At 33.3% G+C, this 25488-nt stretch overlaps 1 protein-coding gene across 1 annotated transcript in view; it reads right to left on the reverse strand.

The window, feature by feature from the left end:
• Positions 1 to 25488, reverse strand: part of LOC144854115 (uncharacterized) — a 70687-nt gene that overhangs the window by 37386 nt on the left and 7813 nt on the right. The window contains exon 13 of the mRNA XM_078712003.1: positions 24125 to 24679. Within this exon, the coding sequence (XP_078568129.1) occupies positions 24125 to 24679 (555 nt within the window). The remainder of the gene's footprint in view (positions 1 to 24124; positions 24680 to 25488) is intronic.

The following is a 25488-nucleotide window of genomic DNA, read 5'->3' on the forward strand; positions in this document are numbered from 1 at the left end:
CGATGATCTTTACAGGAACCCTAAGCGATTGGCCCCCATTGGCCGTAGTGATCACAATGTTATTTTGTTATTATTATTTTTAACACAAGAAACTGATCCAACTTGCTAACAAGTGTGTTCGAATTCGCAGTCAACCCTATTGTGATTCTTCAATAACAGATGACACTAATATTAAAAAAAACTCTGCTTTTTTCTTCAATGCTCACTGGAGAGCGTTTCATAAGAATTTTCTAGTTGTCACTAGATGTCTTGTGTTCGGAGTGCAGACTTTACTTGGATGACGCTCAATGTTAGGAAGCTAATCGATAAAAGGCAGAATCTGTACCGGAATTTCGGTAAAACTACTGAATGGCGTAGACTTTGCAACTTGGTTCAAGTTGGTATCCGTGAAGCTAAAGCTACTTATTAGCGGAATTTGTTGAAAGCCCCAAGGGTGTTAAGCAATTGTGTAATTTGAATAAACCATCTTCTTTCAGCCTGGACTGTCTGATGGTGATGCTGTGAGCATAATTAATGATTACTTTGCTGCTATTTGTATTGGCCTTCTTTTTTGGATCTTTCTAGTCTTCCAGCGTATTTGCCAGCAGCAGCCCACCGGATGTCATCGATACCTGGCAAGTACAGAAAGTGCTTAATACTCTCAACCCTTTCAAAACCGGGCATCCTGATGATCAGCCAATCCGTTTGATTAAAGACTTCGCACCTGAACTGAGTATACCTGTCACAAACATTTTCAACAATGCACTTGTTTTTCCTGATGTACCCAAGGTGAAGATTGTTGCTTCTTTAATGACCTTTGGCCCATCTCACTGACTCCAATTTTGGTCAGGATCTTCGAGAAGATATTTGTGCGCTGGATCCTTGATGATATTAAAGATAAGTTGGACTGTAAACGATTTGGTAGAAAGAAATCCTCCACCACTCATTATCTGATTAGTCTCATTGATTGTAGTTTTAAAGATGTTGAGAAAGGTGGTAATTATGTTAATATATCTGTGCAGTTGACTTTATGAAAGCTTTTGATCGTGTTATCGTTCTATTGTTATAAAAAAGTTAATTGACCTTTAGTTCCTATCATCTGCAGCTTTCTCAGTGGGCGAGTAATGAACACCAGGTTTGCAGGCGCCCAGTCCTCTTATACATACATACATTAGGATCCTCCTCTTCTACGTTGTAGAACTGGAGTCGAAAACCTATTCAGCACCAAATAGCCTACTAAGGTGTTCGTTAAGAATTTTCTTCGATAATTGTGTAATGGCTTTGGCTTGCCTGATTTCCATACTTAAAATACAAGAGATTTTAATCCACGGACCACGATAGTACCGTCTTGTTGGAACAGCAAACAGCATCTTTTTTGTAATTGATGAATTCGCTCCTTTACAGATATGACCAACGTATCGGATATACTGACTGTATATGCAGTCCCTCAAGAAAGAATACCTCTATAAAATGTGGTGTCCCCCAGGGAACACTACATTGGCCGTTGTTGTTGCTCACTCTTATTAATGAAGCCCTGATTGACAGCTACAGAAGATGGATATATGTAGATGCAACCTCACCCTGGGTGAAGTTGTCCCTAGAAATTATTTACCTATGATGCAATCCCTTCTTGATAATTTAAATGAATGGTGTTTACAGAATCAGATGGTACCCAAACCTTCTAAATGTTATATCTAGTTATGATAACTAGATGGTGAGCTCGCTTATATTTAAAAAAATACCGTCCTAATAATTAATACATTATTTAATTAAAACATTTTTGAAACTAAGTTCCGCGACAGAGTGGGCCGTTTCGGCCAAAGAAAGAAGACATAATGGCTTGCAACATGGGTAGACATCCCGGTCCTAACGGGACACAGATAGCCTACTGTTATTCCTGCCAGCTTACTCAATAAAACTCGGATATCAGGATTTCACTTGGTTTTAAACAAAATGTCTTATTATCAAATCTCCCTATGTAATTTTATAATACTATTCCCCACAATATATTCCGATGCTTTATGGCGTATATTTAATTTGATCTTTATTAATTTGCAGTATAATTTTTATTTTTTAACTACTGTACCTTCACACGCGCGGTCCGTTCCTAAAATAAACAAAAAAACTAAAATGGCTATAGCTTAGCTTCAACTTAGTTGAAACCAGGTTGTTGCAAGGTGAACTCATCTTGAACCCGGAAATTACCGCATAGAATTGAAATTGAGTTGAGAATCTACCGTTGAAATCATAAAACTCTTTATAATATCTTCCTAAGATAGAAATATAGAACAATATCGTAATATTGAAAACTAATGTTATCAAATTTACATTCCACGGTACATCTGAGATAGATCAGGTAGGTATCCAAGGCAGAGATTTGTACCAACGTTTTTCCATTGTGCTCACCTATGTTAGAATTAACCATAATTTATATATAGATGCTCTTTCAATTATTGGTATTCCCTCACTTGAGGAAAGAAATCTACTTTACACTTGCTTTTGGCAATAGTTTGCTGGAATCTGATAAATTCAGGCATACATATGCTCCCTTTGTATTACAAACCCTTGAGAACTGAGAGATCTAATCATTTGCTTGAAATTCCAAAATTTAAGACTGAGAGATATAGAAAGTCCCCTATACCCACATTGGTCCAAATTTTAAATAAGCATCATACGGTAGTTGATGAACATTTTAAATAATCATCTATCATGTACCTAATTTTTTTTTTTTCTCTCTCGTCTAATGAGCAATAGGTACTCTCAATCTAATGAATTTTAATCACTTTATTGGCTGTGGTTGATTTTCCCTTTTGTTTTCAATTTCAATTTCAATTTATTTCCACAATATAATAAATACATACATAAATGCAATGAAGTGATTATGTGGGGGAGAGTCATATAAGTCATTTAACGACTTTAAGTTTGACTACTTCATGTTTGAATGTTTGTTAAATCTTTATTGATATTTTTCTAGCGTTACCTCCTATGTTAATGTTTGATGTTTTTGTGTACTTTTTATACAGTATTTATTAATTAATATTATGTAAATGCAATATTTTCAGCTTCTGCTGCTTTTTTGGTTTTTTTATACCAAAATAAAATATAAAAATAAAATCTCAAAAACCACTAATGCGACCCTATTTCTCAATATTTGTATTATAATGCAACTAAAATGTCAATTCACTGTAATTTGCATATTTCATATAACTTGTACTACTAATTTGCATACTTTTGGAAATTAATAAACGGTCCTATAATGGCTATATAAAACCTGTAGCTGAAGGCCAAAACAAAGCCTGTACATACATTTTAGTTGCATTATCTGCAAATATTGAGAAATAGGGTCGAGGGTCATACTTCTTATAATTTTTTCCTAAAATGATTTATTAGAGCAAATATAAAGATGTACATTCTGTAAAAGGCTTTGAAAAAATCAACTCTCTAGCATTAATGGTTTTCGAGATATGTGAAAACTGTAATTTCACCCCTTATTTGCATATTTCATGTAATTTGTACTACTAATTAGCCTAGTTTCGAGGTGCATGACAAAAGCATGATTTTGAGAATTACAAAGAGGTCCTATGCTGACTATAGTAAACCTGTATCCGAGTCATTTGAGTCCAAAACAAAGTCTCTACAGACATTTTAGTTGCATTATGTATGCAAACATTGATAAATGAAATCGAGGGTCAATTGCTGTATTTCCGGTCATTTTTTCGTAAAATGTTTCATTAGAACAAATATAAATATATACATTCAGACTAGGTAACCATGTAATTTCACCCTAATTTGCATATTTAAGATAATTTGCATATCATCGGGATTATTGACAGAGGTACTGTGATGCTCAAATTTTGATCTCCTCATCATATGTGACCATTTAAAAAAGAAACTCTCTGTTTGCAATTTGTTTCACTCAAAATGATAGATTGCCTAGCCTATATACCTAGTTTTAGAAAATAATTACATTTTTTAAATGAGTAAATTATTTCTTTTTTGTTGATCCAATACAAGAAAACTAATAAGTATGTGTAAGATTGTGTAAGTACTGTCATACAGTAATTGTATAATTGTTTAAAAAAAATTACCTTATTTTGCAATGTTAGTGATTCACCATCCTGTATGAGGCATGTCACTATTTCAAAGGCAGGTGTTTTATATGTGTATGTACTATTCACATACAAATGAAGTGGAGTGTTTCCATCCTTGATGAACAAAATCATAATCATAAGTTCAATAATATTGATAACAGCTATATAAGTATTTGAAGTGCTAAATAGACAACCAATAAATGTATAGCAAAACACATCTCATCACAAATGGTAAGTTGTTGCAGTTGAGTTCTTTATAATTTTTGCCAGTATCTATCTTTGTTACAGTATCTTTACATAGTAATTTATGCAGTCTTATGAATTGTTACACCTAGTTTTACAAAATAATTTCATTTTGAAATAAGTAACTTATTTCTTTTTCTTGACACAAGAAAACTAATAAGTATGTAATAAGTATGTGTACGTTTTTGTATGTATAGTAAGTTTATAATTGTGAGAAAAACAAAATTACCTTATTTTGCAATGAAAATGATGCACCATGCTGTAGAAGGCCTTCCACTATTTCTAAGGTAGGTTGTGTCAGAATATCTCTATTATTCAGATACAAATGAAGTGGAGTGTTTCCATCCTTGATGAACAAAATCATAATCATAAGTTCAATAATATTGATAACAGCTATATAAGTAATTGCAGTTAAGTTCATTATAATTTAAGTCATTGTCTACCTTTGTTACAGTATCTTTACATATTATTTTATGAAATCTTATGAATCGTTATACCTAGTCTTGAAAATAATTTCATAAGTATGTCTAGATTTGTGCATGTATTTTTCATACAGTAAGTGTATAAATTGTTAGAAAAAAAATTACCTTATTTTGCAATAATAATGGCGCACCATACTGTAGGAGGCAAGTCACTATTTTTAAGACAGGCCTTCGACTCCTCAGATGAAAATGAAGTTGAGTGTTTCCATCCTTGATGAACAAAATCATAATCATAAGATCAATAATATTGTTAACAGCTATATAAGTTCACATCACATCATTTTCAATGTGTAAAAAGAAAACGTTATCTGTAAATCTAAACTATGCATAATGTATGATTCTTTTTATATACCTCATCAATAGTTTTTAAAAGATCTGGATGTTCCTTGCACATTTGTTCAATTGTTTTCAAGTCATCATTGATAATAGCTTGTTGCAAATAGTAGTCCCTTTCAAAACTTAAGAAAAAAATGCATTATTACCATAAATTTTATGAGAATAACAGTTCATGACAATAATATACTATTTAATATTTTTATTTTTAGTGTAACACATGAAAATTTTTTTTTTATTTTAAAGATGTATTGTCCCTTGAAACACAAAAGAATGAAGGTAAAAATATTAAAGTAATATTAAAGTTATTCACTTTAAGTCGAAAATTCGAGCCAAAAACAACAAGTTTACGTAAGTAACAGGTAAATTAATTTGATGATTACATTTCGTCTGGAAAATCATCACGAGCGAAAGTAAACAAAGATTTCAAACCACGAGTATGCATTATGCATTTAAGAATTGTTTTTCAATTATTATACTTCGTTATAGTAATACACGTCAAAATAAAATTTGAGAATGAATATATATGGTGGATTTAAAATAAAATTTGAAAAGCCCACCTCTCCATTTACAAACACTCCGATTATTGTACAAGAAATTTAATTTTAATATGTTTTATAATATTCCTATATATTGGTAGCTGATCAACCCTTGGTCTTAAATTGTTCAAAATATACATTTTGTTATTTGTTACACATTTTGAAAAATGTTACAAAAGGTCAAAGGGTCTAGTCCAGTAGCAGGAGGGGGGGACAAATTGCAATCCAACTTTTCTAGACCAGAATTTTCCGTAGATTACGAATATGGAAGGTAATCGATCAGGATAGAAAGAGTTTTCAAGATATAAGGGGTCAAAGTTCAAAATTGAACAATTACAACAATGTATTATGTATATGTATCTATATATAAATTTACGTAAGGGCAAAATTCGATAAATCTCGGTTTATTTCTAGAATTTTTACTCGATGGTATATAAAGTTGGTTCATACTTTCGGTACTGATTATAACCATCTGATGTAACCCTGTTTACTAATTAAATTGAGTTAGGTAATTAGTTATTGACGATTAAAACGAATTTAGGTTCAACGATTTGCCCCAAATAGGAGTGTTTTCCAATCGTGGTATACACTGTCTAATGAATGTCCATGGAAAAATACTCGCACACAATAATACGAGTATGCTTCCCATTTTCCTATCTCCTCCTACGATAATTGTTTTTAATAGCTGAAAACCGGTTGAACAGCTCAAGTATAGCATCATAATGTTGAAGACAGGCCGATTTTCTTTAAAAAATACTATTTTGATACAGATTTAATATACATTTATACAACTGTTTTGATCTGCGATAAATGGAACATTCCAATCTCTGTTCCACAAGTGTCTATTCCCTCAGGCGTCGTAAAGGCAAGTACTGTACAGTCATAACAGAAATTCGATCCATTTTATCCAATCTGTGCTGCAGAGGTTGGATATAGGTATTTTTTTAAACGGATAATGAGCTAGCCTTTCCAGTCGCCGTCTATTATGTACAATCATCTTTATTATTGCAGTTAAACCACCACCCACACCACCACCCTCCCCTCACTGAGTAGCGTTGTAAAGCCAGTAGAGGACAGGCCTACAGTACAAAGGATCACATGCCCTAAACGCAGAACAACTTTGGTGGTTAGGAACCAACATAAGTATGAATTGGCTCTAAGAAACAATTGAAAACCATTAGACCTACTAATTAAGTTAAGTTAGATAATTATTTATTGACGATCAAAGCGAATTTACGATTTTCCCCGAATAGAGGTATTTACTTAATATTACTGACAGTTCCTTCTGAACGTTTATATTAATTAATAATGTAATTACTGTACAAAAAAATATAAACGTCGTATTAGTGATGTATCGTTACATGTACTGTACTATTTCAATCGACTGTACGGTGACAGTTTCAACAAAGTATTAAATAGCAATGTTTACTGTGTTTAGCCATGGTTTAGTGGTATATTATTTGTAAAACATGAAAACAATTAATATTTCGTTACTAAATGGATAAAGAATATATTTAAAAATTGTTCGTCTTTGCACCCATCCTCTTCCTCATCCCTCAACCCTCATGTTGCATACAAAACACAAATTCAGTTTGTTTCAAAACAATTGACAAGTTTCTCTTTCGGAAGTAATTCCCAGGGTGCTAATTTTAGTTGAGTACATAAATCACCGTGTCTATTTATTCGTTCCTGTAAACGACATGTATTATTGTCCTGCATGTACATTTGAAGTCGCCAATTTTTTAACGCTGAAATTACTATGTATTCGAGAACCATCTGTGGGCACGACCTAGATGGTACGCGAGCGAACCATCTAGTTATAATAAATTATTATTATGAAAAAAAATCCTTTGTGATTAAGGGTCAAATGTCAATATTGACCAATCATAGAACGTACCTATAAAACCAAATAAAAACTAATATTTAACAAAAATTTGATGTTTTCTTATCCTGTTAATCATACACAATGTAAAACAGCGAATACATCATTTCATCAGTTGACATAAGGTCAATTTCATCAGTTGCTATAAGGTCAATTTCATCAGTTGACATAAGGTCAAAGGTCAACATTTTAATATGCATATTAGTTACCAAATAAATGCAAAGTTGTTCAAACTATGATATCGATGGTTTTACAAGTAATCAAATTATTTAATCAGTAAAGTTTAATCAATATAATTATAATACTGTAATTAATCAAATCAGACATAAAATGTTACACTGACCTTGAATAAAATAAATGGTTAAAGCCAAACTTATAAAACTTTTCAAAATTCATTTTGAAGAGATTGGTCAGAACATTATTGCAGGCCTGTAATATTCATTTTGAGGCAATAAACTATCTGATTTGATCTGCTTCTTTACGTTGGCAATATAACATTTTGATTTTTATTTGTCTAGGTACTCAGATAACTGAGAATACTTAGTTATGTACTAGCCAGTCTATGCACCTTAACTGGTAAACAAAATACAATTATGTGGTTTTTGTCTAGATTTGGTAGCTTTGTAAAGTTTACGGATTAGTTTCCATTGGTTTTTGCACAGAGGCCTTTGGTGGATAAACGTCTAACAAATATTACTATATTATTATATTTTATATTTTTTTATCCCCATTGCTATCAGAACATAGTTCATAGTTCAACTAGTACGTCCAGAATATGTAAATACAGTACCAACCTCAGTGAATAAATAAATCTTGAACCCATGTACAGTACATGTAATGATTTTACATTTTGACTATCCAAATACTAGCCGGTGCACCAGAAGGGCATATTCTTGCATTGCTATAATTAAAATGATTCTAAAAGAGATGATTAACTCTTTGTTGTACTGTAGAGCGCACATGTTTCACAACTTCAGACACTATTCTGTGAAGATTTTGGTTATTTGGTCTAGTTCTGCAAAAACGTTTTGATTATCTCTATACGAGGATTTGACCACCTGGATTGATTTCCGATTTCTCTTTCGAAAAAAGGAAGAGACATAATCATTTAATACAGTGAACACAATCATTCCAAGCATTGCTTTTTTTATATTACGGTAGTTGACATTGACAGTTTTCAGCCATTAGCAACAATTATCGTAGGAGGAGATAGGAAAATGCGAAGCATCCTTGTATTATTGTGAGCGGGTATTTTTCAAGATAAATATCCATTAGACAGTGTATACCACGATCGGAAAACACCCCTATTTGGGGCAAATCGTTGAACCTAAATTCGTTTTAATTGTCAATAACTAATTATCTAACTCAATTTAATTAGTAAACAGGGTTACATCAGATGGTTAAAATCAGTACCAAAAGTACGAACCAACTTTACATACCATCGAGTAAACATTCAAGAAGTAACGCGCGATTTACTGAATTTTGCCCTTACGTAAATTTATATATAGATGCGCACTAGAAAAGATATCAAAATACCATAACTTCACAAACAACGTGATTACATTTATAACTATCGATCTCGTAGTTTGAATATCTTTATGCATTATTTAGTATATCACTTGTAAAACAAGCAAATACAAATAGGTACTTGTATCTCGGCAACCACTGGGCTCAAAGTGTTCAGAAGGTATACATTCATATTCAGTTTAATGGAAACGGAAATGCCATTTCTGACCTTTGACCCATAACCCAAACTAAAATGCCATTTTGAGACCAAACTATTGTCGAGATTTAAGGAAAGACCTATTGGTGTATGGTTTTATAAATTTTCACCCTGACCTTTTGTCACATTTTCAAAATGTGTAACAAGCCAAAAATGATTGTTTGACCACCCTAAACCAATTTCTGAAGTTAAATTCTCTGGACCTCAAATTGCATACGAAAGTTGATCTAGCTACTAGAGTAATTTACAAACATTCATGCCAATTAGTGTATAAGAAATTTAATTTTAATATGTTTTATAATATATTCCTATATATTTGTTAATGTTAGTATATAAATGGAGCCTAGTCTTTCTTTGATTTGAATTTTTTAAAATAAAATTTTAAAAACATACCTCTCAGCTGAAAACATATTGGGTCTTCACCACCAATATTTGCGTCAATTGCTGTAAAAGAAAATATGAAAGGCAAAATGATAAAATGATAAACTATTTTTCTTCTCTAAGCTATTTTTTAAGGCTTCAAATAGTTTTTACTTTATAATAAATGAATATTATTTTGTCTTTAATTTTAAACTTTCATATCAATAACGCTAATTTTTTTTTGGGTTACTGATTATCAGTTTTTGCTAGATTGACCACATAAAAAATATTGTTAACAATATTTGTCATATGGTACAACGAGATACTAAATATTCTTTCGCCTAAAAGTACTAGACATTCAAATTTGTATGGACTCTTGTTAATACTAGACGTTAAAAATAAACAATAGGCTTGTATTAACACCCAGCCTATGGACTCTTGTTAATACTAGACATTCAAAATAAACAATAGGCTTGTATTAACATCCAGCCTATGGACTCTTGTTAATACTAGACATTCAAAATAAACAATAGGCTTGTATTAACATCCAGCCTATGGACTCTTGTTAATACTAGACATTGAAAATAAACAATAGGCTTGTATTAACACCCAGCGTTGAAGTAAAAAATGTACTGACATTTTGAAGAATGTACACTTTAGTATTTACCAACTATTCTACAACACTGTGTTTGTGGGTTTTATACTCACAAACCTGTTCAGAATCACTAGTCGGGTAAAAATATGAAAATATAGGACCTTAGTACCCAAAAAAATTTATAAAATAAATTACTAAAAAACGTAATTATATGTAATTATTTTAATCAAAAATGGCGTAGTTAATAGAATTTTCGACTGAGGCCGCAAATTGTTTTACTTCTTTCGTGGCTAAAAATGATCATTTCGGCGATGTTTTAGACCCTTTATTTCGAAAACTACAAGTCAGATTTTCGTAATTCTTTCTTTATTGTAATATTAATACAACATACTAACAGATAATGTTTTTAATTTTGCATCGTTATCCCTATAAGACAACATGACTATGCAATCCTAGAACATATATTGAGTCAGGTTTATGTACAGGTAATGACACTAATTTTGTCGGCAAATTGGCAATCCCCCATTCCCCACCCCGACTTCAAAATCCTGGATACGCCCGGAAAATTACTGACAACGCACCACGTTTACGTATTCATGTGCAATTTTTATAAAAATAAGGAATAATTAACTTAAAACTATAGTTTTTATAGTTCCATCGGATCAATTTCTTTTAATTTCCATTAAAATCTACATCCAACCAATCATAATCATCTAGGATGGCGCTACGCATAACACTGTTATTTGTGGGTAAATGTGAATGACGTAGTACATACACGAGCCTACTGTAGATAGGAAGATCTACTGTTGTTCATTGTGAGAGGAGGGGGAAGTTCGGTAATGATAATGCAACAAGCCAGAGATAAAATAAAATCACGAATACATTTACAGTAGCTGATTGTCGTCGTTTTAGTCGTCGTCAGAAGTTTATCGACCGACATCACATATCTATTTTATGTGTAGTAGAGCGTTTCTTTGATTTAATAATTGTGTTTGTATATAATAGCAAGTTCTGACATTTTGGAATTCAGTAAATTGAAAAATGCGACGGCCAAGTTAGGCCTAACAATGGTTTATTCAAATTCAACACTGTAACTAATCCCTCACTATTCAACTATTTTACTGTTGAAAAATGGATTGCGTGATATGAAAATTGATTGATAGTTATTTTTGTAGCGTTCCATTTAAAATGAATTTTGTTTAATTTGTTTGTGAAGGTTGTTCATTTCGTTGGCGCCAGCATTACTTCTTTTACCAATGTTAACAATTAAGCTAACAACAAAACATTCAACAATGATAAAATTCCCTGCAACTCTGTAACTACTTTATAACTGCACCTCCCCCCCCCCCCCCCACTCCAACCTAATTTAAAGGTGCCCTTTTTTAGAGGTTCAATGTTTTAATTATGTGACATATTTGTTTGTATGTTTGTATACACAACAACAAAAACGCAAGCAAACAACAATAATGATCGTAGCCAAACACACGCGACTAAAAACAGGAAACATTTTTTGCTTCAATGTGAATCAAGGCATTCCCGATGAAGGTACTTCATGGTACGGTAAAACATTCAAATAACTATAATCAATCAACGTAAATTAATTACTATTATCAATTATTGATTAAAGAAAGTTAGACAAATAAATATGAAGCTGCTGCTATAAATATTGAGGAAAACGTTAAATTGTATTATTTTGAATTAAATGCTATATTAGTCAGCAGTTAATTAAAACCACAATTTCAAAAATTCATTTTCATTTATCCACTATAAACTGTATAGTACAATAAATAATAAATATAAAATAATGATAATTGATAGGAAATTTGCAGAAAGAAGCAAAATTTTCTCTGCTATTGGTATAACACTGTTACTACGCAACTTCGGCCTAATATTTACTACGGACATATACGGAGAGAAGAAAATATGGTAGGCTATATATTTACACAAAAAGGACCTAGCCAGCCTAGCCTACAGTATGAATACACAGTCATCAACTTTTCAAAATGCACCTTCCTAGCATAAAATAAATATACTTTTAATAGCATTAAACATGGGTACGGGCCAGCCCATGATGAGTACGTGTACGAGCCAGCCAATGATGGGTACGAGCGAGCCAAAATTGTGGGTACAAGTAAACCAAAATTTGGGTATGAGTTGGCATGGGTACGGGTTGACCTGTATCCTTCTAGTTAATCTTACTAGGCCTCGAGTAGGTCTACGCTACCCAGTCCGGCTACAATAATGGTCTATTTTGTTTATAGCTTTATTGATAGCTGGGTTCAAATCTGGGTTGGGACGGCTTTTTCTCATTCTAAAACAGATTTTCTTATCATAATAAAATAATATATGAATTTAACTGTAATATTGTATTTATTAGTAATTCCCATTGCATTTATTATTGTTAATTATATATTATACGCTTATCCCTTAATTATATACTATACAGTAGTATAATTTCCTTGTTATATTTTACACATTTACATCCCTAAAAATGGGAAATTAGGATTTTATCATTAACATGTGGTGTCCGGAAATCGACTGAAAACGCCATGTAAAACTCATTTAGTGGGTGAATGAATGACGCCCTATAAAATTTGACTGCTGTTATGTGTATTACATGTAGTAATACTGCTAATAAACGAAATTTTTGATTTCGATTTAAAGCGGTTTTATTTTTTCGATAAAATACATTTTAACAGACACAATACTACTAGGTGAATGAGCCCACGGCACTCTACATGTTATGGCCGGCCACCATTATTTTTCCTGTAGCGATGATTTTCACAAAGCTAAGCTGGTGATGGATTTCTGAAGGTGCTCAATTATTTATTGATTAAAAAAAGTTATAAAATTTTTAAAATATCGACTTTTTACAATTGTATGCTTACATGATGTTTTAGACTACCCGTGAGTAGGTTGGAGGATGTATTAATTCAAAATCAAAAAATCAAAAATTTTTTCAGAAACAATTTTGAGTAATTTTAAGGGTTGTCATATTCGAACGATACTGTATTTGTCATTCCAGTATTATTTCACTAGGCCTACCTTATAAGATACGTATGTGTTTTTATATTTGTACAATAAACTACAACAAAATGTTCGCTCTTGTTTTCATATTTCTTTTTCACCACCAATCCATTGGAATATACATACAACACTGCAGATAATAATCTGGAGTAGCTAATTGGCAGACTGCACTGTAACATGTAACCAGCATTTACCAATACCTAGTCTGGGTTCCAGACAAAGTTTTGACTTAGTTAAAAGATAAATATTTTGGCACATATGGTGTTTTATACATATACTACTTGTCTGGGGAAACACGTACAAGTCACATGGTTTGACACCAAGAATTCTAGGTTCATGCGATTATCCGGTTGACTAGTTTCAGCGGCATGCGATTGGCTACTCACTCTAAAATATTTTAATATGCATTTTTGGAAATTTCAAAGATTCAACTAAGTAAGATATGATGCGCATGCGATATGTTACGTTTAGACGATGTGGAAACATACGTGTGATGATGTGATTACTAGGGGCCAGATTTAGGGGGTGAGGCGGGCAGCCATCTCCACCCCCGCCCGCTTTTGTAAAAAAAAAGAAATTTACTGACAACGTACCACGTTTAATTTCCATTAAAATCTACATCCAACCAATCATAATCATCTAGGATGGCGCTAGTAACACTATGCGTGGGTAAATGTGAATGACGTAGTACATACACAAGCCTAGATAGGAAGATCTACTGTTGTTCATTGTGAGAGGAGGGGGAAGTTCGGTAATGATAGTGTAACAAGCCAGAGATGAAATAAAATCACGAATACATTTACAGTAGCTGATTGTCGTCGTTTTAGTCGTCGTCAGAAGTTTATCGACCGACATCACATATCTATTTTATGTGTAGTAGAGCGTTTCTTTGATTTAATAATTGTGTTTTTATTATAACAGCAAGTTCTGACATTTTTGATTTTCAGTAAATTGAAAAACGGCGACGGCCATGTTAGACCTAACAATGGTTTATTCAAATTCAACACTGTAACTAATCCCTCACTATTCAACTATTATATTGTTGAAAAATGGATTGCGTGATATGAAAATTGATTGATAGTAAAACGTAACAAAGATACGTTCTAGTCTGGTTATTAGATATTCATGCACTGATTAAGCGGAGGATTATTTTTGTAGCGTTCCATTTAAAATGAATTTGTTTACAAAGAAATATTTTGGTTGTGAAGATCGTTAAATTCTATTGGCGCCAGCATTACTTCTTTTAACAATGTTAACAATTAAGCTAACAACAAAACATTCAACAATGATAAAATTCCCTGCAACTCTGTAACTACTTTATAACCGCACCTCCCCCGCACCTCCCCCCACCCCCAGCCACTCCAACCGAATTTAAAGGTGCCCTTTTTTAGAGGTTCAATGTTTTAATTATGTATGTTTGTATACACAACAGAAAAAACGCAAGCAAACAACAATATGATCGTAGCCAAACACATGCGACTAAAAATAGGAAACATTTTTTGCTTCAATGTGAATTGGGGGAATTCCTGATGAAGGTACTTCATGGTACGGTAAAACATTCAAATAACTATAATCAATCAACGTAAATTAATTACTATTATCAATTATTGATTAAAGAAAGTTAGACAAATAAATATGAAGCTGCTGCTATAAATATTGAGAAAAACGTTAAATTGTATTATTTTGAATTAAATGCTATATTATTCAGCAGTTAATTAAAACCACAATTTCCAAAAATTAATTTTCATTTATCCACTATAAACTGTACAATAAATATAAAATAGGAAATTTGCAGAAAGAAGCAAACTTTGCTCTTGGTATAACACTGTTACTATGGAACTTCAGTCTAATATTACAAACGTACTGAAAAAGGAATGACACAGAAAAACAAAACTATACGTAAATGAATTATTATTTCACCTTAAATTAAATTAAATCACAAGCAACTAGTCAGTCAGAAATTCATTCTGCGCATGCTCAGAAATTTATTTACAAAAAAATACATCGACCGCCGATAGATTGTGCGTGGTATAGTAGGCCTATTGGTGACTGCTGGTTAAATATTACGGTGCATTCTGCCAATTTACAGATATTCTCTTCCAGACTGCGACTTCTATAACGTTATATAGATATTGTATACAATGAAATAGGACTTCAATTTTAATTTAGTTGCAGAAACAACATTTTGTATGAAATTAAGGCTAGGTCCGCCCCTGACGAATTATGGGAGTCAGTGTCATTTTTACATTTTACCAATGAAAGTGTGAGAGTATCAATTTCTGGCCATGTTGGTGTTTCATTTAACAAAAATTGCTTACTACTTCAAACAGTTGCTGAAAACCCATTTCTTTCGCATAGCATATGAAATGACGTAATTTCCACCTGGTTTCGAGCCTTTTGGTTGTACCGTAGCGCGAAAATTGATTTTGGTTAACGCTATACAAGACTATTATTATTATTATTATTTGGCCTTGTCTGTTTTTTACTTCTGGCTACAGCCTTGGTGGGGACAAACTTGTGGGAAATTACGATTTTTTAATTAACATGTGGTGTCCGGAAACGCCATGTTATTTTTGTTTTTTACGCCTGGCTGGTCACAACTGTTTGTCATCTTGCGGCGTAAGCTATAAGACGATTGTTGCCAAGCTACTATCTTATAACACACACTCCCTGTTGTAATTCTATGGACGCCATACGGGCAGAAAAAATACTGGGATGAACATATAGGTTATTATACTAGCGCCGATCCTATTTATTTTAAATTAAAATCCAAATGGTTTAAATTTTGTTTTGCGGTGTGCCTCTGAGTTTTTGTGGTTATTAACAATTAATTTCTTATTAATACTAAGATATCGCTATTAAAAACTAAGATATCTCTATTAAAAACTAAGATATCTCTTAGCAGCACCAGCACTGGCTGCACAACTTTTGTGTCTGCACAATGCAAACACTTTTCTACGGATCTCCTCCATGTGGTACTTACCTTATCCTATCTGTCTCTCATGCAGTTCTGCGGAATTTAGATTGAGTAACAGTAGTTACCATTGAAGAGTTTTAAAACGAAATTTCTGATTTCATGGTTAGATTGTTAACCGTCAGCAGCTCGGTTGTCATTTCCGGGTGCGTTAATCGTTTTGATGGCACTTAAAATGGCACACCTACACCTTTTATTCTTTGGGTAAAACGTCATTCTGACGCAACTGGCATTCTCTACTTATTATACGGAGCGCCATTTATGCATTTCAACAATAAAAATAGTACTACTTATATGTAACTGCTCAAATGGAACCAATTTGGCCCAGCGGGAGCACAGTGAAAAGTCACTAAATTGTAATATCTTTTCTATGTACACTATGCTCCATTGGACTCAATTTGATCACACTATTTTACTTTCAATTCTTTAACTATGGGTATTACTCTTCAGGCCCGTAGTCAGGGGGGGTTTTTATGGTTCGGGCGAACCCCCCTTTACAGCGAACCACCCCCCCCCCCCCTTAACCGACTGCGAACCTCCATCCCCGACATCCCCAATACCTCACCACCCTCATCTCTGCAAATCCTCCAAATACGTGCCCCACAATACAAAAGGTTATTTGTAAATTGAAAAATTCGTTAACTCGTTCGTGAATAACTCATACCTTATTGTTAAACAAATGAATTGGTTGCCGAAAAATAATACGAATTTTTGGTCCCAGGATGTAACATGATATTGACGTGAGCTTGGGCACGAACGAATCGTACAAAGGACACCGCTAGACAACCGCGTATCTATTGTTTCGATCACTGGCAGTCAGCATGCATTAGCCTTCCGACGTACATCAAAAAATGGAACGCTGCGGTTACCTACAATATGTATGTGTGGCTATGAAGTATAGTGGATTATAGTGAATTTAATATATTACACTATAATATCTATGGTATCATGTACTGTAGTTTACACACCTATAGCATTCGATTATTTTTTTCTAGACCACCAGCCGATACGTAGGCCTACTCAACTGTATCAATACCACCTATTTACATTGATATATTTAGTTTCCTCAACAAATTGCTGTAAATAAATATAGATAGAGCTATCAGGGGCGGTCGCAGGACTATTTTAAGAGGGTTGCCCAAAGACTCCAGGGCTGTAGACACTGAGTATTTGAGCAAGAAAATTGTTAAATGACACCCCTAGATGGCCGCAAATGGTACTCTCGCACGTAAAATTCATGATAATTTTTTTTTCGTTCAATGCGAACGTCACGGGGAGGTCCCCGATGAAGGTACTTTTGGTACGGTAATACATTCTAATAACTGTACTCAATTATTGTAAATTAATTATCAATTAATAATTTTAAAAAGTTATACAAAAAATATGAAGCTGTTGCTATAAATATATTGAGCAAAAGGTTAAATTGTATAATTTGGAATTTTAATTCATTTAAAAATGCTAAATAAAGTCAGATGTTAAAACCACCATTTCCAAAAATTCATTTTTATTTATCCACTATAAACTTTACAAAAGTGTTGTTTTAAACCACACTCCAAATAAAACATAGAAAAGATGATAAGACATTTGCAGAAAGAAGCAAACTTTGCTCTGCTACCGGTATAACACGGTTCAAATTTCGGAACGTCTATAAATTACTACGGACATTCGGCCTAATATTTACGAACGTACGGAAATGAAGATAAATAGGGTACTACACGCATCGGAAATACAGAATACGCACAATTATTATTTGGCCTAAAAATTGGCGTTAGATTATGGAAAACCCCCGGCAAAACGCAATAATTATGGACAAATCGATTATTAGCCTTGGCAATATGCTTAATATTTAAAAGGAATGAATATAGGCTATATTTCGTTTGTCGATGAATTTTTGAATTCATGTATGAATGATTGATCCATTAGAGGTAATCTGTGATGGCTCTAGTAACACTGCTATGCGTGGGTAATTTGTGAATAACGTAGTATGCTACATACACGAGCCTAGATAGGGAAGATCTGTACTGTCGTTCATTGCGAGAGGAGGGGGAAGTCCGGTAATGTGTCATGAAAAATGTAACAAGCCAGAGATGAAATAAAATCACTAACATTTAGCTGATTGTCGTTGTTTTAGTCGTCGTCAGAAGTTTATCGACCGACATCTATTTCTCATGTGTTGAGCGTTTCTTTAATTGAATAATTTTGGATTTTCAGTAAATTACCAATGGTTTATTCAAAGTCAAACTGTAACTAATCCCTCACTATTCAATCAAAATGTTATTATTATACTACTATATTGTTGAAAAATGGATTGCGTGACATGAAAATGGATTGATAGTAAAACGTAACAAAGATACGTTCTTGTCTGGTTATTAGGTATTCATGCTCCGATGAAGCAGAGGATTATTTTTGTAGCGTTCCATTTAAAATGAAAAGAAATATTTTGGTTGTGAAGGTCGTTTTAACAATTAGGCTAATATCAAAACATTCAACAATAATAAAATGCCCTGCAACTCTGTAACTACTTTATGACTAAGCCTATCAAGTTCCGGGTCCGGATGGATATTGTATACGATGAAATGGAACTCAATTTTAATTTAGTGGCAGAAACAACATTTAGTATGAAATTAAGGCTGTTGCCCGGGCCACAAGGGAAACACCCCTGGGTCCGCCCCTGGCTATAATAAGCATTGAATTTGCCTTCTCACCCAAATTGTGCTTTTTTGGGGGGGCTTGTAACTTGAACGCAAAACAAAATACCGAGTGAATGATCAAACAATCGGCGGTGGTTCCGCACACAGAGCACGCGCATCTAACATACGGCGGCAACAAATGTTATCGTGAGGAGGAGGAAAAAAGTACGATCGTTTTGTTCAATCGTAGCATGCTGCATGAGAGTGTTTTTCCGGCCAATTAGAGGTGCCATTTATCATGAATGTTATGTACGAGAGTACCATTTCCGGCCATCAAGGGGTGTCACTAAATTCGCCTCAGACCGCACCCGCGGCGCAGTGACCCAAATACTTATTGTCCGAATAGAAATAAAGTCACTGAATTTTAACATCTCTAATGTTAATACACTGTTCTCCAGTGAACCCAATTTGGAGCCAGTGGAACACAGTGAAATGGTCACATACAAAAACATTGAGAAAAAAATACTTCTCGAATTCGAAAATATTTCAAACTTGTTGGTATATAGACCAGTTTTAGATCGAGCTGGTGTCACCCGGAAAGGACTACAGTAATTACACAATGTTTTCTTGAGTCCTTATCATGTGTGAACAGGAAAGTTCAGGTAAACGTTTCCGTGGTACCCAAAACAAAAAACAAAACACCGTAAAAAGTAAGTATGCAGAAATTAAAAGAAAACAAAATGAATAAATCAAAATCAATGTTTTTGTTGTTGTTGAAAACTTGCTAAAAACGTCTGGCCATGCATGCTCTGAGAAAGTCAAGCACTACTGCACATTTCGCTGTATTCTTGTCCATCAATTTGAAGCACAATTTTCTTGGTTTTGGTTTGAAAATTCTCACCTGTCAACTTCGGTTATAAATCAGTTTGAATTGAATCAGCCTAGCTTCTGCATGATGAAGATACTTCTCCAGGACTGTAACCATCATCTCACGGTAGTTATGTTTTAGATATTTTTAGGCAGACATTCTGATGACAGCTACATTCAGATAAGAACTGGTCCTTGCAAAAATTTACCATTGAGAACAAACGATGTGACAAAAAAGCCATCAAAATTTAGTCAGATCATAATAACAATCACACATTTATATTACACAAATAAAAAAAATGAAATAAACAATTTGCGCAATGTATCTTGAATTTTCCACAAAAAAATAGTCCTAAGTTTTAACAAATAAAATTCATCCGTGATTCAATTTCGTGGAAACAGTTTTAAAGTTGATCAAAAACAGAAAGCTGATTAGATGGGTTGAAATGAAGATAACCGGATGACGTTGTCAACATACATATGGAATTTGATTTCATGTGAACGAATGATGAGACAGGGAAAATGTGCAATGAAGATAACAAGAGCAGGTACAAAACTTTGTGGAACACCACACTCCAAGAAGTTTGGAGTTGAAAAGGAATGATAATATTGATGATTTGAGATCTATCGGAAATGTACTACGAGAACCATTAAGAACTGTGCCAGAGAAACCAACATGATTTGAACTTTCTTTTAGAAGTTATGATAGAAGAGAGTGACACAAGAAACAGATGACAGACTCCATGGTTGGTGCTGCTTAGAATGATAACGTTAAAAGTGTGTAGGATCAGTTCGAACTTGACAGATACTGTTGCGAGGACATTGTGTTTCCATGTCAAGAGAAAAGAGTCTTCGTATATCTGCCATTCATTGATGATGTAGCCTATACCAGTAAGTATTTGAGGTACATGCAGAAGCTATACGTTGTGGTGAATATGCCGTTTGCGGTGTGGTAAACTTGACGTGAGTCGTACTAATGGGTGCCTTCAAGGTTATATAGAATTACCATCAGCATCTTGGAAATACTACTGAAGTTTAGGATCAGGGTGGATTTGAGGAAATTAATTTCTAGTCAGGGCTGTGATTTTTGTTGCGTAAATTAGGTTTACTCGCTGGCTCCCACTATAATCGTCGTTAGAAGAGACATGAACATACTTTGAGTTTGTCTGCAAGGCTGAGATACACAAACTTATTTAACTACTATTAACCAAAACATGTTTCCATTTACAAAAGCATTAAACAAAATTAATAACAAAAATATTTTTGTGGAAAGCTATTTTTACAGTATTTATAAGATGATGTATTTGTATGGATTTAACAGTGTAGGCCTAAATGGCTGATTGTTACCCATAGTGAATTGCTACTGATATTTTATTTTAATAAAACATATTTTAAAGCATTAAATGTCTTGAAAGATACCTTAAACATAAATTCTGGCAATTTAACTTTTATTTAAAAATTTATAAAAATAATTGGAAGATGGCGTAAATAAATGTTGATGAAGTTCATTCATGCATTTTAAGTTAAATATTCAAATTGTTAACAATGTCCATTAGAATTAACTGCAATGTGTTGATGAGGACAGTGGTTGAAATAAAGGTTACCATTTCAACATCTCGGTAACCTTTGGATTGCGCAAAATAGGAGAGTTTCTACAAAGTCTCCTTTTAATAAGAACATTCCTACTTTTAGGAGAGTTACCAACTTTCAACTCGGTCTAGTTCTGGGAAAGTGAACTATAGAGGTCGCTATATCATTTTAAAGGTTTCTGGTAGAATTGACTTGTAACATTGTTAATCATTGTGGAGTCATTTTATCTTCTCTGTATTCTTGCTCAGTGTCATATTTCAAAAGAAAGATGAGACAACAGGTAAAATAGACAATTTTAGGGTAAACATTTTATAAACATTTTGTATTTATTTAATTGTAAATATTTTATGTACAGTGTTTTAAATTTTAATATGTATTTAATAACTTGTTTATAAAGGATTTATAAGAGTGCTTTCACTGCGATTACAAACTTCTAATTTAGAAGAAAGAAATACTGAAATGTCAATATCTTCAAAGTGTCTTTCAGTGCATTCCTATGAATATGACATTTGGGGCAGTAAAGGTACACAATGGAGTTTGTCATTATTCATTACTTATTTGATAGCACAGTTTTATAAGATACTTAATCATAAAGTGTGAGCTTAGATAATAAAATTCTATTATGACAATTAATAATGTTTTAACATTTGGTTTTTAAGCATGTTAAAAGGAAAAAAAATTAAGGGTTCTCATGGGTAGCAGAATGACGTAAACATTTTTAATATGCATGTCTATGACAATAAACTATGGTTACAATCAGTTTATACTGGTATGATATTGTGTTGTTAAGAGATTTAGTATACAGTAAAAACAAATTACCAAGTAAAACAACCAAATTTCGACCATTTTAAATAAAATAAACTATATCTCGATTTTTAACAGTTCAGTGCATAACTTCATTCTGAAAGCCTTTTTATTCCACATGGAACAGATTCCTTTTGCAAACACAAGATCAATAGTGGTAAAGATATTCACCAAACAAACTAATCTGTTTTATTCTCTAAAACACAATTGAAAAAATCTGCATAGGCAGAAAATGCATAATTTTACCTATACCATAATCCATGCCTTTACGAAGTTTGAATTTAGGCCTACTGCTGATAAACTTGCTATTATTGAATTCTGCGCAGCGGCACTTAATTGTAATTTAAAAAATCACAATGGATTTTTTTCCTCCCCGCAAAATGCTCTGTTGTTGTGCCCTCCACTTTTAAAGACGGGTCTGCTCGCACTGTTGGATCAATTCTTGCTATAAAGGTTCGTGGAAAATTGAAGTACTGTGTAGGCCCAGGTTCCTTTTGCTGATTCACCTGTTTGTGTGTTATAATATAGGGAGAAATACGTGTAACACTTTGTAACAAATCTGTGCCACTTTGTAATATTACAAACTATGACGATTATTACAAAGTACGACAGTAGGCCTAAATAAGAGGCCTGGTTTCTTCAAACTGACATGTTTACTCAATATTACAACAACATTTGGAAATTAGCATTCAGATTCTAATTTATTAAAATATATAATTCTGTATGGACTAAACTAATAATTCACTACTGTATATTTTATATAAAATATTTCTTTAAAAATATATATATATATAAACAATCACTTTCAATTTGATGAATAGTAATACAAAACACATACTTTAACATTAGGGAGTAAAAAAAATGACGAGATAATCGTAAATACAAAACTACTATGGTGCAGTGTTTGTTGTGATTTCCAGTTCTATTTCTGTAACATATTATTTGGAGTGGAGAAGATATCCCCACTCTTTAAAGAGCAAATCTTAAAGAGGTTATTAAATTATTAAAATAAGAACCAAACAAATTAATCACTTGATACTTTAATTAACCATCGCTGTATTTCCCTAACAACCATTATTTTGGCAATACTTCAAATCGAGTCTTTTCTAACTTTTCGGCAGCAACTGTCATCTTATTCTCTTTCAAATGTCTGATAAATGACAGCAACCTATCTTCCCTTAGAATGCCCCTCTGTTCAAGATATAGAATCACAGTCCACTGGTTGTTACATTGTTTCCTGGAAACATTGTTTAGATTGATGAGCATTTTTAGATCTTCTTGGGAAAGCGTTTTGCCGAAATCTATCAGCTTCTGTCGGTACGTTGTAACAGTTGTTACATGATGGTCGGATTCATCAAACGCGTTCTTCAGATATTTGTTAGCCTCAAGAGCACCTTTGGTACTGGTGACATTGATGATATCGATAAAAACTTTAAAGTTGGTTGCGGTAAGATGGCCAGCCTGTTTCAATAAATTAAACAACTCCATGGTGGTGTCAGCCTTCTGTAGAGCATTGTAAGGTGTTACAAGATCTTCAGCATATCATAGAGATATTCTCTATGAACATATCAATTGAATTAGCTTGCTCATCATACCGCTGTTTCTGTAGAAAAATAGTACTTATATTAACATGATACAATATAAATTGGTACATACAAAAAACGAGCAAGTAACAATCTATATGGTTATTTTACTTAATATAAATATAAATAAATATTGTTACCAAAAAGCGTCCTCAATGACATTGACTCTGACTCTAGCCCTGACTCTGGCTTTGGTACTGGTTCTTCAGTAGGGCCTATATAATGCAATAACACAATACTAGCATTAGTATAGTTTTATTTTGATTGGTAATGATGAATAGTGATGACAACGGCTGAGATATAATTATGATGAAGTAATGATGATGATAAAACATAATAGTCTAATGATACCTATACATAGCTTTCTTTCTTCCACATACAGAACAGAAATAAAATATTATAATAGAAAATTAAATACTTACATAAAATATTCCTTGCTCGTATTCCAATACGAGCTGCAAACGCATTTAATTTTGATGGTTCATCCTTAAGCTGTAATTCACTTTCCAAGTAAAAAACCACGTCCCACATGTTTTGGAATCTAAATCTTGACAATCCATAACCAGCAATGACATCTTTCAACTCCTCTGGTCCAACTTCTTTCAGCGCCCTAATCAATCGTTTCCGGTAAGATGATAACTTGTCACCAGTACCTTTGACGTTGTTATCTTCCATATACTGCTTTACCAGACCTACAGCAAGCTGCAAACCTGATAATTCGGCAACCTCAAAAAGGATGGTGACGTCATTAGGTTTGATTTTACCGTTGTCATGGAGTACATTGAACAGATCAGTTGCTATGAAATCAGTACGTGTGAGGTATTCTCTAGGAATAACATCAAATAAGCAACATTTTAGCCAAAAGTATCTTTCCCCATTATAGTGTTTGCCAAGATAACATTTCAAGTCATTGAACTTGGTTTGTAAGTCTGACATTTCACTAGATGTTGGTTTTGTCCCAGATCCTTCAGATGATTCTGTAGAAAGAAAAACAAAGAAATGAACATTTAATAATGTTAGCAAATAATATATGAGATGGCACGGACACTGGAAATATAAATTAGGCCCATCATAATTATTGAATTAATAGTGGAAAACAGAACATTTAAATTATAAACTGCCAGCAATGGGCTGAAATGTAGGCATACCACTATAGAGAAGTAAGATAGGTTACACTAAGCGCGTTTTTGATCATAGCCTACCTTTTCCCCTGGTAAACCATGATGTAAGGGTAATACACACAAAACTGAGGATAACATATACTTCGTGTAGAAAAACAATGAAACTGTACAGTCTATTGCAGCGGGCGTCCCTGATATTGCGCAATATGGTAAGGAGGCGTAGATTATTGCTCAATATGGCAAGCAGGCGTAGATTATTGCGCAATATGGCAAGCAGGCGTAGATTATTGCGCAATACTTTCAATGGGAGCGTCCGTGCATGAAAGATTTTATCTTAGTTCTTTGGACCACAATACTAGGCTTATGTATATGTAAAATCGTAGTGGAGTATATGAAATAGTTTCGCTTTGTCTGGGTTGGTAAAGTATTTTAGGTTGTAACATAAATATTTTAATACGCGCCTCGCGGAGCTCTCAGAGAATGTGGCGGTGGTGGGAGCTAAGCTTCCGACGACATGACGATGACGTCCTCTGTTGCATTTGCTTGTCGATCGAAGTGCATGCATCCAATCTTGTTTTACATTAGTAACTTTACTTCTACCGTTTTTCGTGATTCAAACTGTAAAATTATTGTGCTTTATTTATTTTGAAATTAGATAGGTTAAC

Source organism: Antedon bifida, chromosome 10 (assembly GCF_963402885.1).
Source record: "Antedon bifida chromosome 10, ecAntBifi1.1, whole genome shotgun sequence".
NCBI lineage: Eukaryota > Metazoa > Echinodermata > Crinoidea > Comatulida > Antedonidae > Antedon > Antedon bifida.